Raw genomic sequence first — 17,364 nt, 5'->3', positions numbered from 1 at the left:
TCAAGAATTTAATTTAGATATTTCTATTCAATAATATGTCATAAATTTGCTCTGATAGACTATATTGAGGATAATGAGTCGCCCTTAGTAACCTAATAAAATGACGCTTTGACAGTGTATGTTTGTTATCTTGACTTTCAAATGAGATTAGTGTTTAAAATGAACCACAGCCTACTTGTTATTGGATACACGTGATAAGTGATACCAGGACCCAGTGATACCAGCAGGATGTGAGCACATTGTGTTCAGGCTGGCTATATGCAAGGCTACAGAAGGAACAGAGGCTTACATAATTTATCCAGACTGCCCTCCCACTCTCTCCAGTGTTCTCAGTTTTATTTCAGATTTCTGATATCTGCAGTGCTTAACTTATCCAGTTTGCACCTCACATTTCCAAAACCTTTTTTTTCTTTCCCCCCTTTCTCCCAATTTTCATCTCCAGGCAAATCGCGTGTGATTAACAGACCTTCACCATTTCTTCTTGGCCCGCACACCAACATTTCTGTTGCGCAGTTTCTTTTGGTCTCTATCCGACACAAACACTCACTTGGTTCTCTGCACCTATCTCCATTCTCTGAAAATTAGCCCATGTTGCTTAATTCTGATGATAGTTTCAGTGACCTGAAATGTTAACTGCTTCTCTCTCTGTTAATGCTGGCTGATCTGCTGATAATTTCTAGCATTTTATGTCTTATTTATCTATTTATTGAGCTGCATCATGGGATAGGCTCTTCCGGCCCTTTGAGCCATGCAGCCCAGTGATCCCCCGATTTAACCGTAGCCTAATCACGCAACAATTTACAATGACCAATTAACCCACCAACAGGTACATTTTGGACTGTGGGAGGAAACTGGTGCACCTGAAGGAAACCCGGCAGTGATGGGAATTGAATTGTAAAGCATTGTGCTAACCACTATGCCACTGAGCCGGCCCCATATACCCAGTCTTTGTCTTGGCAAAGGAATAAAGGAATAAGCAGCACAATCAGAGACTCACTGAATACAATGAGTAATATAAAGAGGGTCATTACACCAGGTGAAAGAAACAAATCGGTGGCAAAAACAAATATAATAATACATCCTGTATCTCTTTCATTATAGGTTAGTCTCCCGCAATTTTGAACACTTTTGTTTTGGGTATAATATTGACATTTATCCTTGGAAATATCTATTCATACATTATACATAAATTGCTTTGAACTTTCTTCAAGTATGCAGCCTTTGTAACCATTCTCCTACAACCAAGATTTTAAAGCCGAATTTGTAATGGAAGCAAAAGGGCAGTCACCCCATTCGTTTCTACTGGAGACACCTGAAATGTGAGCACATGGGAGAGGGTGATTTTTCAGTAGTAAATGCAACTAATTTGATGTGTACACTTTCTGCTTAGTCCACTGGGAGAGGAAACTGTCATCGTGAATCCGGATAATCTGCTGGGAAAACGCATGGACTTTCAAGTGGAGATTAGTCTGTGTTTAGGAGTGAAATGGATTCGCGAAAGCAGCAACAGAGGAGTTCAAGTAGGGTGAGAAATCCCAGTTTTCATCTACATACACAAAGGGTGGACGAGGGTGCCAAACACCTGAGGTTTCAATCCAATTAATAGCCAAAAATGTTTCCTCTTTGTATGTTTTCCGCTGGTCTCCTAAAAACAGTGATAAAATTATAAAACTCTGATAGGATGTTTCTGCTTTTGTGAAACCCTGTCATTGTTTCCATCTGGTTTTGTGTAAAAAAGATTGAAATCTGTACATGAATAAACATAGTAAACAGCAAATGGAATGACTACAATCACCTGAATTAATAAATGCCACAGAGAGATTAATTATTGTTTTTATTTCTAATACCTTGCTTTATCTCATTACAATTTACTATTTGCTTTATTAACCATTAGTAATCTTTAAAGGTGTGTTCAGTTCATAGCTACCTGTATTTTAACCTGAAAATCTATAATTTGTTGGATTATTTCGATATTTCATCATTTTAGATAATGTTTTATTCCAGTTTCAAGCAGTCTCTGGAATGAGCTGATGGAACAGGACCAGATAGTGAGTGAGGTGGGAGGGTGAAATTTCCCTAACAATGAACAGTAATATTTTGTGATTGTTTTAACATTCTCTGTACCTTTGTGCTAGCCTTTTTGCAATTCAACACTAGGAAATCAAATGCTCCTGCATCTTTGAGCTCTGAAATCTCTGTAAAGTATATCCACCAATCTCTCCTTCTTCCACCACATGTTACATTTACGAAGAGCCCTGGTAAGTTTACCAAGCACGATTTCCCTTTCACAAGCCATGTTGACTATGCTTGATTACCTGGAAATTATCTAAGGTTAATTTAGACTAAAGTGAAGGTAAGGTTTGGAGCCGAGTAACCCTGGTAAAGTCTAAACTGGCCAACAGTGAGCAGTACACACAAAATGCTGGAGGAATTCAGCAGGCCTGGCAGCATCTATGGAAAAGAGTAAACTTTTCGTGCCGAGACCCTTCTGAAACATCGATTGTTTACTCTTTTCCATGGGAAAGTGTGAAAGCAGTGGATTGACTCAAAGCAAAGGCTGAACGAGTTACAAAGAGAAAGGGTTAAGGAATGGGATGAGAAGAAGGAAGAACAGAATTCAAGGCAGGAATGAGAACAGGCCAAGATGATGAAGCACTAAAAGGCAACCAATAGCACAACTATTAACACTGAGTTAATTAAATTCAGTAATGTGCCAGATTATATTTGTGCAGTTATTAATTAGAGTTAATCATTGTTTGTTTTAAGGTTTTTATAAATTTGCTTTCAAAGTTACAGAGATAATTATGTTAATATAACAGTTATGGAGAACCCTACCCGTCCAAATGTGTATGAGACCTACTTGAAGTGATTTACTGAAATCACTAATGCATGAAGTAGACACTTCAGAGAGATGAAGTACAGTTTGTAACAAAGAGTTTTGTAGATTAGTAGATTAAGAAATTTAATGAATTTGTCTTTGGTTAAACTTATAAGTACATCTTTTTCTGTTAGTAATTGATTGTAAACAGTTTAATGAAAGTAGATAATTGATGGCATTTGTAGATTTATTACATTTTAATGGAGAACGAGTGTAATGTATTTGAATATGAATGTGACTTGATAACTGCGTGCACGATGCATGACCTTGCCATGCTATTGTGCCACACTGTGCGGTCTGATTTGAGAATGACTGCCTTATTAAAGGATGTTCTGTTATTAGCTCTGTCTGGTCTAAAGTACTGCAGTTGCAGCAGCAACATGAAAGAAACCCTAAGCCACTGTAAGCATAATGCCTCCAATTGGTACTTTCCTCTTTGGGTTATCCTGGCTGAGACCCACAACTTAGTCCCTGCTGTTGTGGAAGTGTTGCACTGAAGCATTATGAAATTTTCAAACCCTGATTCCCGCTGTGTTCTTTACCTAGCTATACAGTTGGCACTTAAAAGACTGCATCAACCCTGATGGTAGTTCAGCATTCAATTGCAAAGATAAAGTGATGAAGAAAAATATTCCTTTATTTCCTCTATTTCCTGAGGAGACTGAGGTCCTTTAACATCTGCCGGACGATGCTGAGGATGTTCTACGAGTTCTGTGGTGGCCAGTGCGATCATGTTTGCTGTGGTGTGCTGGGGCAGCAGGCTGAGGGTAGCAGACACCAACAGAATCAACAAACTCATTCGTAAGGCCAGTGATGTTGTGGGGATGGAACTGGACTCTCTGACAGTGGTGTCTGAAAAGAGGATGCTGTCCAAGTTGCATGCCATCTTGGACAATGACTCCCATCCACTACATAATGTACTAGTTGGGCACAGGAGTACTTTCAGCCAGAGACTCATTCCACCGAGAAGCAACACAGAGTGTCATAGGAAGTCATTCCTTCCTGTGGCCATCAAACTTTACAACACCTCCCTTGGAGAGTCAGACACCCTGAGCCAATAGGCTGGTCCTGGACTTATTTCCTGGCATAATTTACATATTACTATTTAATTATTTATGGTTTTATTACTATTTAATTATTTATGGTGCAACTGTAACAAAAACCATTTTCCTCCAGGATCAATAAAGTATGACTATGACTATGACTATTGATATGAGTCAGATTCACACAACATGGTATCCCAAAAATCTCTTCACTAATAGCAGACGTGAAACAGAAACAATTCCCAAACAAATAACTTGATTGAATTTTTTAACAAGGTGATAAGGGAGATAGATGAGGGTAGGGCAGTGGATGTTGTCTACATGGATTTTAGTAGGCATGGAAACATAGAAAACCTACAGCACAATACAGGTCCTTTGGCCCACAATGCTGTGCTGAACATGTACTTACTTTAGAAACCCTCACGAAACCACCACGGTGGGCTTCACAGCTGAACAGGTGAGAAGACAGCTGAAACGTCTCAACCCAAGCAAGGCTGCAGGACCGGATGGTGTCAGTACCAGGGAGCTCAAAGCCTGTGCCCCTCAGCTATGTGGAGTACTTCGTCATGTCTTCAAGCTGAGCCTGAGGCTCCGGAGGGTTCCTGTGCTGTGGAAGATGTCCTGCCTCGTCCCTGTGCCGAAGACGCCGCGCCCCAGCGGTCTCAATGACTACAGACTGGTGGCATTGACTTCCCACATCATGAAGACCCTGGACAGACTTGTTCTGGAGCTGCTCCGGCCTATGGTCAGGCCACACTTAGATCCCCTCCAGTTCGCCTACCAGCCCCGACTAGGAGTTGAGAATGCCATTGTCTACCTGCAGAACTGTGTCTACGCCTACCTGGACAAGCCAGCGAGCACTGTGAGGGTCATGTTTTTTGACTTCTCCAGTGCGTTCAACACCATCCGCCCTGCTCTGCTGGGGGAGAAGCTGACAATGATGCAGGTGGATGCTGTCCTTGTGTCATGGATTCTTGATTACCTGACTGGCAGACCACAGTACGTGTGCTTGCAACACTGTGTCCGACAGAGTGATCAGCAGCACTGGGGCTCCACAGGGGACTGTCTTGTCTCCCTTTCTCTTCACCATTTACACCTCGGACTTCAACTACTGCACAGAGTCTTGTCATCTTCAGAAGTTTTCTGATGACTCTGCCATAGTTGGATGCATCAGCAAGGGAGATGAGGCTGAGTACAGGGCTACGGTAGGAAACTTTGTCACATGGTGTGAGCAGAATTATCTGAAGCTTAATGTGAAAAAGACTAAGGAGCTGGTGGTAGACCTGAGGAGAGCTGTTTCCATCCAGGGGGTCAGTGTGGACATGGTGGAGGATTACAAATACCTGGGGATACGAATTGACAATAAACTGGACTGGTCAAAGAACACTGAGGCTGTCTACAAGAAGGGTCAGAGCCGTCTCTATTTCCTGAGGAGACTGAGGTCCTTTAACATCTGCCGGATGATGCTGAAGATGTTCTATGAGTCTGTGGTGGCCAGTGTGATCATGTTTGCTGTTGTGTGCTGGGGCAGCAGGCTGAGGGTAGCAGACACCAACAGAATCAACAAACTCATTCGTAAGGCAGTGATGTTGTGGGGATGGAACTGGACTCTCTGACGGTGGTGTCTGAAAAGAGGATGCTGTCTAAGTTGCATGCCATCTTGGTCAATGATCCCATCCACTACATAATGTACTGGTTGGGCACAGGAGTACATTCAGCCAGAGACTCATTCCACCGCGATGCAGCACAGAGCATCATAGGAAGTCATTCCTGCCTGTGGCCATCAAACTTTACAACTCCTCCCTTGGAGGGTCAGACACCCTGAGCCAATAGGCTGGTCCTGGACTTATTTCCTGGCATAATTTACATAATACTATTTAACTATTTATGGTTTTATTACTATTTAATTATTTATGGTGCAACTGTAACGAAAACCAATTTCCCCCGAGATCAATAAAGCATGACCTGAAATCACCTAGGGTTACCAATAATCCTCTATATTTCTCAGCTATATGTACCTATCCAGGAGTCTCTTGAAAGACCCTATCGTATCCGCTTCCACCACCGTCGCCGGCAGCCCATTCCACACACTCACCACTCTCTGCGTAAAAAACTTACCCCTGACATCTCCTCTGTACCTACTTCCAAGCGCCTTAAAACTGTGCCCTCTCGTGCTAGCCATTTCAGCCCTGGGAAAAAACCTCTGACTATCCACACGATCAATGCCTCTCATCATCTTGTACACCTCTATGAGGTCACCTCTCATCCTCCGTCGCTCCAAGAAGAAAAGGCCGTGTTCACTCAACCTATTCTCATAAGGCATGCTCCCCAATCCAGGCAACATCCTTGTAAATCTTCTCTGCACCCTTTCTATGGTTTCCACATCCTTCCTGTAGTGAGGTGACCAGAACTGAGCACAGTACTCCATGTGAGGTATGACCAGGATCTTATAAATATGTTTAATCTTTATTAAAGTCTGCAAAACCTTAATATCATGAATCTACATTAAAGGAGGAAAGATACTAAATATTAATTCACAACAATATTATGAAACTATCCAACTCACAGAGCATTACCTTTATTAATGTTTGGTATAAATTTTGAATTTTATTATTCCATATTGTCATTCATCAAAAACCCATTGTAATAAAACATGTGTCTTTTTTGTTGCAGATTTATAATGTACAGTCTCCCTACAACATTCTATACCCCTGCTGTCTGGGATAATACTAACCCTCTCCTGGATTATTCAATGCATTTCACAATTGGACATGTTACACCGGATTTCCTCAGCTATCTGAAGACACATGCACTGGTCCTGGAGCTGTGGGGGCTGCAAGGTGTGTGAAATGAAATTCTGCCAGTGAATATTCACATTCAAGTTACTTTATCTATCTGGGCACTAGCCAATAACAGGGTTTAGAAATAGAATATATTTGTAGAGGATAATAACCTTTAGTATTTTACTGTTCTTCAAAACTGGCCTGAGTTGTAAACATTCTGCTTGTTTTTTATTTCCTTAAATTTTACTCCGTACCCTTTCACCTCGTTTTCCCCTCCACGATTGTCACCATCCGTAGCTCCGCCATTATTTATTTTTAAGAATTCTATTGTAAGATTACACTCAGTGGCTATTTTATTTGGTACACCTGCATGTTAATGCAATTATCTCATCAGCCAATCCTGTGGCAGCAACTCAATGTATAAAAGCATGCAGACATGGTCAAGAGATTCACTTGTTGTTCAGTCCAAACATCAGACTGGGGAAGAAATGTGACCTAAGTGACTTTGACTGTGGAATGATTGTAGGTGTCAGAAGTGGTATCTCAGAAACTCCTGGCATTTTCACACATAACCTTCTCAAGTGTTGATAGAGAATGGTGTAGAAAACAAAATAAATCTAGTGAGCTGCTGATCTGTGGTAAAAACGCCTTGTTAATGAAAGAGGTCAGAGGAGAATGGCCAGATTGAGTCAAGCAGACTGGAAGGCAACAGTAACTGAAATAAACATGTGTTCCAGCAGTGGTGTGCAGAAGAGCATCTCTGAATGCACAGCACGTCAAACATTGAAGTGGATGGGCTACAAGCAGCAGCAGAAGACCATGTAATTCTTTGTGCAGCACTTAGTATATGTCGATGGCTGGTGCAACTCCCACCACTCAGTACCATTGTACACTAAATTGCTAAACTCCACTGTTATGCCACACTCCACTTACTGGTGAAATTCTGTTCTGTGTAAAACAAAAACCTTTCATTGCCAAGGTTACATGAACCCTGATTCAACTGTGCCATTTTCAATAAGATGAATCAAATATTTTATTTATTGTTCCCTCTAATAATTCTCCAAGCGTTCTCTAATCCACCATCTTTGCCAATTCTCTGGCTAGATTTGATTCGTTGCAGTGCAACCAGCCTCACAAGTCTGCTGCCATTTTTGTCAGACAACTGTACCAAGAGTGTGCTAGGATAACGGGTAGTAACAGTTACATCCTGACAATATTCAAATTATTGTCAACTTGCATTATTTTAATAAGTAAATTGAATAGTAATGAGCTTTCTTCAGATAAAGCACAATTTCTGAAGCAAAAATTATAACTGCACAGTATGTATTTGTAACTACTAATGGAACTGTATTTAGTGTTTCTAAATAGCAAGCTTTAATCCTGACATAGCCCAGAGACTCCTATTTATAAAGCATCTTTTAGGACAAATTATGAAGTACAGGGAAGGTGTTTAACGTCAAGGAGATTGGAAGAAATCAAACAATGAGTTTTTCCAGAGCACACCATTATGGATCAGTTACAGATCAGGTTTTCTAGTAATCAGCGAGCAAAGTGTGTGGCTGACCAGTAGGTAGCAGAACTGAACTCAGGCTCGATACAAAACCGAAAAGCATCTGTAGTTGGCATGGGTTGCAATATTTTAGAAACTTAGTAATGTACAGAACAGAAGTAGGCCTTTATGACCTACTGCATTCCTACTGACTCTGATGCCGAACTATGCTAATCCTCTGTCCACAAAAGGCCCATATCCCTCTAGGACTTTTATATCCATATATCTATATGGATATCCAATTTTTTCTTATAACTACAATACCCCATTCCAAGCAACATCCTTGTGAACATAGAACGTAGAACAATCCAGCACAGTATGTGCCTTTTGGTCAACAATGTTGTGCAGATCTTGATCAATCCAAACTTTCCTCCCAAATGGCCCATAACCCTCCATGTTTCATTCATCCATAGAACCATAGAACCATAGAAACTACAGCACAGAAGCAGGCCCTTTGGCCCTTCTTGGCTGTGCCGAACCATTTTCTGCCTAGTCCCACTGACCTGCACACGGACCATATCCCTCCATACACCTCCCATCCATGTATCTGTCCAATTTATTCTTAAATGTTAAAAAAGCACCCGAATTTACCATCTCGTCTGGCAGCTCATTCCATACTCCCACCACTCTCTGTGTGAAGAAGCCCCCCCTAATGTTCCCTTTAAACTTTCCCCCCCTCACCCTTAACCCATGTCCTCTGGTTTTTTTCTCCCCTTGCCTCAGTGGAAAAAGCCTGTTTGCATTCACTCTATCTATACCCATCATAATTTTATATACCTCTATCAAATCTCCACTCATTCTTCTACGCTCCAGGGAATAAAGTCCTAACCTATTCAACCTTTCTCTGTAACTGAGTTTCTCAAGTCCCGGCAACATCCTTGTAAACCTTCTCTGCACTCTTTCAACCTTATGTATATCCTTCCTGTAAATTGGTGACCAAAACTGAACACAATACTCCAGATTCGGCCTCACCAATGCCTTATACAACCTTATCATAACATTCCAGCTCTTATACTCAATACTTCGATTAATAAAGGCCAATGTACCAAAAGCTCTCTTTACGACCCTATCTACCTGTGACGACACTTTTAGGGAATTTTGTATCTGTATTCCCAGATCCCTCTGTTCCACTGCACTCCTCAGTGTCTTACCATTAACCCTGTATGTTCTATGTTGGTTTGTCCTTCCAACGTGCAATACCTCACACTTATCAATATTAAACTCCATCTGCCATTTTTCAGCCCATTTTTCCAGCTGGTCCAAGTCCCTCTGCAGGCTCTGAAAACCTTCCTCACTGTCTACTACACCTCCAATCTTTGTATCAATCTTCATACCAATCACATCTTTGCCAGAGAACAACCTGTCCCAATCCACGCTTATTAGATCCTTTCTCATTTCTTCAAATTTGGCTTACTTCCAGTTCAGAACCTCAACCCTAGGACCAGATCTATCCTTGTCCATGATCAAGTTGAAACTAATGGTGTTATGATCACTGGAACCAAAGTGCTCCCCTACACAGACTTCCATCACTTGCCCTAATTCGTTTCCTATCAGGAGATCCAATATTGCATCCCCTCTAGTTGGTCCCTCTATATACTGATTTAGAAAACTTTCCTGAACACATTTTACAAACTCTAAACCATCTAGACCCCTAACAGTATGGGAGTCCCAATCAATGTATGGAAAATTAAAATCCCCTACCACCACAACTTTATGTTTCCTGCAGTTGTCTGCTATCTCTCTGCAGATTTGCTCTTCCAAGTCTCGTTGACTATTGGGTGGTCTGTAATACAATCCCACTAATGTGGCCATACCTTTCCTGTTTCTCAGCTCCACCCATAAGGACTCAGTAGACAAGCCCTCTAATCTGTCCTGCCTGAGCACTGCTGTAATATTTTCCCTAACAAGCAATGCTACTCCCCCACCTTTCATTCCTCTGCCTCGATCACATCTGAAACATCAGAACCCTGGAATATTAAGCTGCCAGTCCTGCCCCTCCTGTAGCCAAGTTTCACTAATTGCTACAACGTCATAATTCTACGTGTCAATCCACGCTCTCAACTCATCCGCCTTCCCCGCAATACTCCTAGCATTGAAATATATACACCTCAGAAGATTTTTACCACCACACACAACCTTTCTATCAGCGGATTTGCTTAAACTTTCAACATCATTTATTTTCACCATGTGCCTATCTAAGAGTCCCTAAAATGTCCCCAATGCAACAACCTATATCACAATCCCCTGCAATGTAGTCCAGGCAGTTAGTACTCTCTGTTTAAAAAAATAACCTACGTCTGTTATCTCCCCTAAACTTTCCTAAAAAGGATGGCCTCTGGTATTAGCCTGTGCCACTCTGGGAAAAGGGCGATAGCTTTCCACTCTATTTATGCCTCTTATAATCTTTTAGTGCACACATCTATCAAGTCACCTCTCAAGCTCAAAGAGAAAAACGTGGCTTGATCATCTCTTATCTCTGTAACCTGCTGGTACACATGATACAATATTCTAAGTCTGGGCTAAACAGTATTTTGTATAAATGTAAAATGAAATCCCACCTCTTCTATTCAATGCCCTGGCCTATGAAGGTAAGCATACCGATACCTTTCTATCTGTGTCACCATGTTCATGGATCTATGGGCTTGCATCCCATTGTCTCTCCATTCATCAGCACTCCTAAGGTCCCAGCCACATTCTCTATATGTCCTAACAGAATCTGACCTCCCAAAGTGCACTAAGTTACTCTTACCTGGATTAAATTCAATCCATTTACATTCCACCTAATTTATTTACTAATGTACCTACGTTCTCATCCATGTAATCATATCTATTATTCAGCCTTCATGTATTAGTTACCTCAAAACACTCAATCAGATTTTTGAGAGATGATATCACCTTTGAGAAACCACGACAACTCATCTTTATCAGTACCTGCTTTCCTTGTGTGCATAAATCCTGTCCTTCAGATTTTCTCCACGGCTTTCCTACCATTGATCTGGTGATCTGGAGGCTTTCCTACAATAGTCCTGCCCTTTAGGAGAAGCTAAAGTCAGGTGTATCAGTATTACAGTGGAGTAGAGGGAACTACAGAGGCATGAAGGAGGAGTTGGCCAGAATTGATTGGAAAAGAACACTGGCAGGGATGATGGCAGAGCAGCAATGACCGGAATTTCTAGAAGGAATTTGGAAGGCACAGGATATATACATCCCAAAGAGGAAGGAAAGATGACACATCCGTGGCTAACAAGAGAAGGTAAAGCCAAAATAAAAGCCAAAGAGAGGGCATATAATAGAGCAAAAATTAGTGGGAAATTAGAGGATTGGGAAGCTTTCAAGAACCAACAGAAGGCAATTAAAAAGTCATTAAGAAGATAAAGATGGAATATGAATGCTAGCTAATAATATTAAAGAAGAAATTCCAAAAGTTTCTTCAGATACATAAAATGTAAAAGAGAGGCGAGGGTGGATATCAGACTGCTAGAAAGTGATGCTAGCGCGGTAGAACGCCAGAGTTCTGAAAGAGGTGGCTGAAGAGAACATGGCGGTATTAGTAATGATCTTTCAAGAATCACTAGATTTTGGAATTGTTCCAGAAGACTGGAAAATCGCAAATATCACTTCCCTCTTCAAGAAGGGAGAGAGGCAGAAGAGACGAAACTATCGGCCGGTTAGTCTGACCTCAGTGCTTTGGAAGGTGTTGGAGTCAATTATTAATGATGCGCGTACTTGGAGGCACATGATAAAATAGACTGTAGTCAGCATGGTTTCGTTAATGGAAAATCTTGACTGACAAATCTCGAAGGTTTCAAAGGTACATTTAATGTCAGAGAGATGTATACAATATACATCCTGAAATGCTTTTTCTTCACAACCATCCATGAAAACAGAGGAGTGCCCCCAAAGAATGAATGACAGTTAAATGTTATAACCCCACAGCCCCCCCAGCTCTCCCCTCCCACACGTAAGCAGCAGCAAAGCAACAAACTCCCTCCCCCACCAGCAAAAAAAAAGCATTGGCACCCACCATCGAGCATTCAAGCGTGCAGCAAAGCAACAGTAAAGACACAGACCTGCAGTTACCAATGACTACTTGTTCACCCGATATTCGACGTACCACAGGCTCTCTCTGTCCCTAAGAAAAGAGAAAGTTATGCCTCCTTTTCACAGTGAGAGGGGAGACATAATAAACAACTGGCTGATTTACAATGTTGAAAGTGCATTGTGATGCTCTTCCCGAGCTCTGTGCCCAAAGATCTCGGGTCTCTGGGCACACAACCAGAGATCTTTCATCTTCCACAACACACCGATTTCCTGCCGGGACACCAACCTTTGGTCCACCCATCTCCAGAGTCACGATATCCTGGAACTCCGGAGACGAGCTAATCTCTTAGGCCGCATCCTTGGCAAATCGAATAACAGCTAGTTGTGAAACCCCTAGAGCTGGTCCCATTCCCGTGAAGAACCGAAGTCAGCATGTAACTCCAGGTCAGAGTCTTCAAAAGAACCCTTAAAGGGAAAACTAGAGATATTAAAGATGGAAATAGAGCTGTTTCTGAAGATGAAAGCAAAGGAGTCGCTGTTAGGTGCCATCGTCTCCTCTAAGCCTGTGAAATCTGTGGAATTCCTTGAAGAAATAACAAGCAGGATAAACAAGGAGAATCAGTTGATGTTGTGTACTTGTATTTTCAGAAAGCCTTTGATAATTAATTAGGAAAGGGAAAAAAGATTATGAGAGAAAGCTGGCAGGGAACATAAAAACTGACTGTAAAAGCTTTTATAGATATGTGAAAAGAAAAAGATTGGTTAAGACAAATGTAGGTCCCCTACAGACAGAAACAGGTGAATTGATCATGGGGAACAAGGACATGGCAGACCAATTGAATAACTACATTGGTTCTGTCTTCACTAAGGAGGACATAAATAATCTTCCGGAAATAGTAGGGGACCGAGGGTCCAGTGAGATGGAGGAACTGAGGGAAATACATGTTAGTAGGGAAGTGGTGTTAGGTAAATTGAAGGGATTAAAGGCAGATAAATCCCCAGGGCCAGATGGTCTGCATCCCAGCATGCTTAAGGAAGTAGCCCAAGGAATAGTGGATGCATTAGTGATAATTTTTCAAAACTCTTTAGATTCTGGATTAGTTCCTGAGGATTGTAGGGTGGCTAATGTAACCCCGCTTTTTAAAGAAGGAGTGAGAGAGAAACCAGGGAATTATAGACCAGTAAGCCTGACATCGGTGGTGGGGAAAATGCTACAGTCAGTTATCAAAGATGTGATAACAGCACATTTGGAAAGCGGTGAAATCATCGGACAAAGTCAGCATGGATTTGTGAAAGGAAAATCATGTCTGACAAATCTCATAGAATTTTTTGAGGATGTGACTAGTAGAGTGGATGGGGGAGAACCAGTGGATGTGGTATATTTGGATTTTCAAAAGGCGTTTGACAAGGTCCCACACAGGAGATTAGTGTGCAAACTTAAAGCACACGGTATTGGGGGTATGGTATTGATGTGGATAGAGAATTGGTTGGCAGACAGGAAGCAGAGAGTGGGAATAAACGAGACCTTTTCAGGATGGCAGGCAGTGACTAGTGGGGTACCGCAAGGCTCAGTGCTGGGACCCCAGTTGTTTACAGTATATATTTATGACTTAGATGAGGGAATTAAATGCAGCATCTCCAAGTTTGCGGATGACACGAAGCTGGGTGGCAGTGTTAGCTGTGAGGAGGATGCTAAGAGGATGCAGGGTGACTTGGATAGGTTAGGTGAGTGGGCAAATTCATGGCAGATGCAATTTAATGTGGATAAATGTGAGGTTATCCACTTTGGTGGCAAGAACAGGAAAACAGATTATTATCTGAATGGTGGCCGATTAGGAAGAGGGGAGGTGCAACGATACCTAGGTGTCATTATACACCAGTCATTGAAAATGGGCATGCAGGTACAGCAGGCGGTGAAAAAGGCGAATGGTATGCTGTCATTCATAGCAAGAGGATTCGAGTACAGGTGCAAGGAGGTTCTGCTGCAGTTGTATAAGGCCTTGGTGAGACCACACCTGGAGTATTGTGTGCAGTGTTGGTCCCCTAATCTGAGGAAAGACATTCTTACCATAGAAGGAGTACAAAGAAGGTTCACCAGATTGATTTCTGGGATGGCAGGACTTTCATATGATGAAAGACTGGATCGACTAGGCTTATACTCGCTGGAATTTAGAAGATTGAGGGACGATCTTATTGAAATGTATAAAATTTTAAAGGGATTGGACAGGCTAGATGCAGGAAGATTGTTCCTGATGTTGGGGAAGTCCAGAACGAGGGCTCACAGTTTAAGTATAAAGGGGAAGCCTTTTAGGACTGAGATGAGGAAAAACTTCTTCACACAGAGAGTGGTGAATCTGAGGTATTCTCTGCCACAGGAAACAGTTGAGGCCAGTTCATTGGCTATATTTAAGAGGGAGTTAGATAAGGCCCTTGTGGCTAAAGGGATCAGGGGGTATGGAGAGAAGGCAGGTACAGGGTTCTGAGTTGGATGATCAGCCATGATCATACTGAATGGCGGTGCAGGCTCGAAGGGCTGAATGGCCTACTCCTGCACCTATATTCTATGTTTCTATGATAAGGTGACACACATGAGGCTGCTTAACAAGCTATGAGCCCATGGCATTACAGAAAGGATTCTAGCATGGATAAAACAGTGGTTGATTAGCAGGAGCAAAGAATGGGAATAAAGGGAGCCTTTTCTGGCTGGCTGCCCATAAATAGTGGTGTTCACTGGGATATGCATTGGGACTGGTTCTTATTACATTATATGTCAATGACTTAGATGATGGAATTGATGGTTTTTTTGCAAAGTTTGTAGACAACATGAAGATAGGTGGAGGGTCAAGTAGTTTTGAAGAAGTAGAGAGGCTACAGAAGGACAGACAGATTAGGAGAATGGGCAAAAATGGCAAATAGATTACTGTGTCGGGAAGTGTATGGTTATGCACTTTGGCAGAAGAAATGAAAGGGTTGACTATTTTCTAAACGGAGAGAAAATACAAAAAGACTGAGGTGCAAAGGGACTTGGGAGTCCTTGTGTAGGATTCTATAAAGGTTCATTTGCAGGTTGAGTCTGTGGTGAGGATGGCAAATGCAATGTTTGCATTCGTTTCAAGACTACTAAAATATAAAAGCAAGAATGTATTGTTGAAACTTTATAAAGCACTGGTGGGACCTCACTTGGAGTATTGTAAGAAGGTTTGGTGTCCTTATCTTAGAAAGGATGTGTTGAAACTGGAGAGGGTTCAAAGAATGGTCACAAAAATGATTCCAGGACTGAATGGCTTGTCATATGAAGAGCAATAGATGGCTTTGGACCTTTATTCATGAGAATTCAAAAGAATGAAGGGTGACCTCATTGAAACCTATCAAATGGTGAAAGGCCTTGATATAGTAGATGATGTGAGGATATTTTCTCTGGTGGGAGAGTTTAAGACCAGAGGACACAGCCTTAGAATAGAGGAGCGTCCTTTTAGAATGGGGATGAGGAGGAAATTCTTTAACCAGAGAGTGGAATTTCTTTAGCCAGAGAGTGGTGACTCTGTGGAATTCTTTGCCACACACAGCTGTGGAGGCCAAGTCTTTCTGTATATTTAAGGCAGAGTTTGATAGATTCTTGAAAAATCATGTCATGAAGGAATACAGGGAGAAGACAGGAGATTGGGGCTGATAAGAAAATTGCATCAGCCATGATGAAATGGCAGAGCAGACTCGATGGGCCAAATGGCCTGTTTTAGTTCCTATATCTTGTAGTCTTATAGTTTTTCTCTACTGCCCTTTAGGGGACATTGTACTGTATATTGTTTCCCTCCCAAAAGAAGCTTCACTTAAGTGAATGAAAATCTTCTTGATGGGGTGTCTAACTGGTGGGTGTCTCTCCCTTTCTCCTGCTGCTTTGATTTCAGCAATGGGAGCAATAGACAAAGTGGATGTGAAGAGATATGCAATACTTTATAAGCCAAGGCAAAGAATACAAGGGCAGAACTATCACAGAGAATTGGATAAAATGCAATTTGGGCCTCAGCCAAAGACCTCTATTCACTTTTGGTCAGTACATTACAGAAAGAGGTCAAGCTTGTGCCCCAAAAGTTCAACTGATCAAAAATGCTGCTCAACCTGCTGAGTTCCTCAAGCAGAATATTTGTTGCTCCAGTTTCCAGCATCTGCAGCCTATTCTATCAATTTATAAAGAAAGTGACTGCTGTGGAAGATCATGTAGATATTTCCAGGACAGGATGGGGAAAGACCAGAGAAGACCACATTGTTATCCCTGCTACAGATGAGATAAAAGAGATCTAACTGAGGAGTATAACACTATAATGAACTCTGATAAAGTAGAAAAGAAGGACTCATCTTCCTTGGAACTTGACCATTAACCAAGAAGCATAGGTTTAAAGCAATTGGTAGAAAAATTAGAGATGAATATAGCAGCTTTGTTTGCATGAGAAGTGGAGTGTATTTGGAGCTTGCTGCCTGAAAGGGACTGCAGCAAATTTAAATTCCAACCTTTCAGGTTTTCCACATGCACAATATCTCCTATTCCTCCCATCCCTCTCTCTGTCCTCTTGTTCCATCTTGTCAGTCTTCCACCATTGTTTCTCTTCCACCATTCCCTTCAATTCATTTTGTCCTATCACCTTAGAAGTCGATTTTCTTCATTCTACTTGGCCACAAAAATGTTCTTCAGTTTCTTCATCCCAAAGTGAAATAGAATATCCAAAACTCAATTTTCAAAGCAGAAAACAGTAAAATAACAAAATAAGAAATTGCTAGACATACACAGCAGGTTAGGCAGCAAGTTTGGGAAGATAAACAATTATTCATCATTTCTACTAGTGCTGGACCCACTTAGTAATTCCTGGGTCTCCTATATTGATTCAGATTTTTAATATGTCCGTTTAGTATGCTTTTTTGAAATGTGTTCAATATTGGTGTTAAATGTTAAAAGGAAGTCTACCGGAATACTCAGAATTGGAGAAAGAATATGCTTGACTGGAAGTGGAACATAACCATTATTTCGAACTGTGTTTTCTCAGAAGGTTGCCAAGAAAGGAAAACAGAGCTTGCTAA

At 41.5% G+C, this 17,364-nt stretch overlaps 1 protein-coding gene across 1 annotated transcript in view; it reads left to right on the top strand.

Annotated features, from left to right (window-relative positions):
* The window catches only part of LOC134347399 (kinesin-like protein KIF28), a 64,464-nt gene extending 57,853 nt beyond the window's left edge, over positions 1–6,611 (top strand). Inside the window, exons 19-21 of the mRNA XM_063050072.1 lie at positions 1,391–1,525; positions 2,158–2,258; positions 6,595–6,611. Coding sequence (XP_062906142.1) covers positions 1,391–1,525; positions 2,158–2,258; positions 6,595–6,602 — 244 coding nt within the window. The 3' untranslated portion in view covers positions 6,603–6,611. The remainder of the gene's footprint in view (positions 1–1,390; positions 1,526–2,157; positions 2,259–6,594) is intronic.
* The last annotated feature ends 10,753 nt before the right edge of the window (positions 6,612–17,364 follow it).

Source organism: Mobula hypostoma, chromosome 1 (genome assembly GCF_963921235.1).
Source record: "Mobula hypostoma chromosome 1, sMobHyp1.1, whole genome shotgun sequence".
Classification (NCBI taxonomy): Eukaryota; Metazoa; Chordata; class Chondrichthyes; order Myliobatiformes; family Myliobatidae; genus Mobula; species Mobula hypostoma.
The sequence above is the reverse complement of the archived record's forward strand: the minus strand, read 5'-3'. Positions and strand labels throughout refer to the sequence as shown.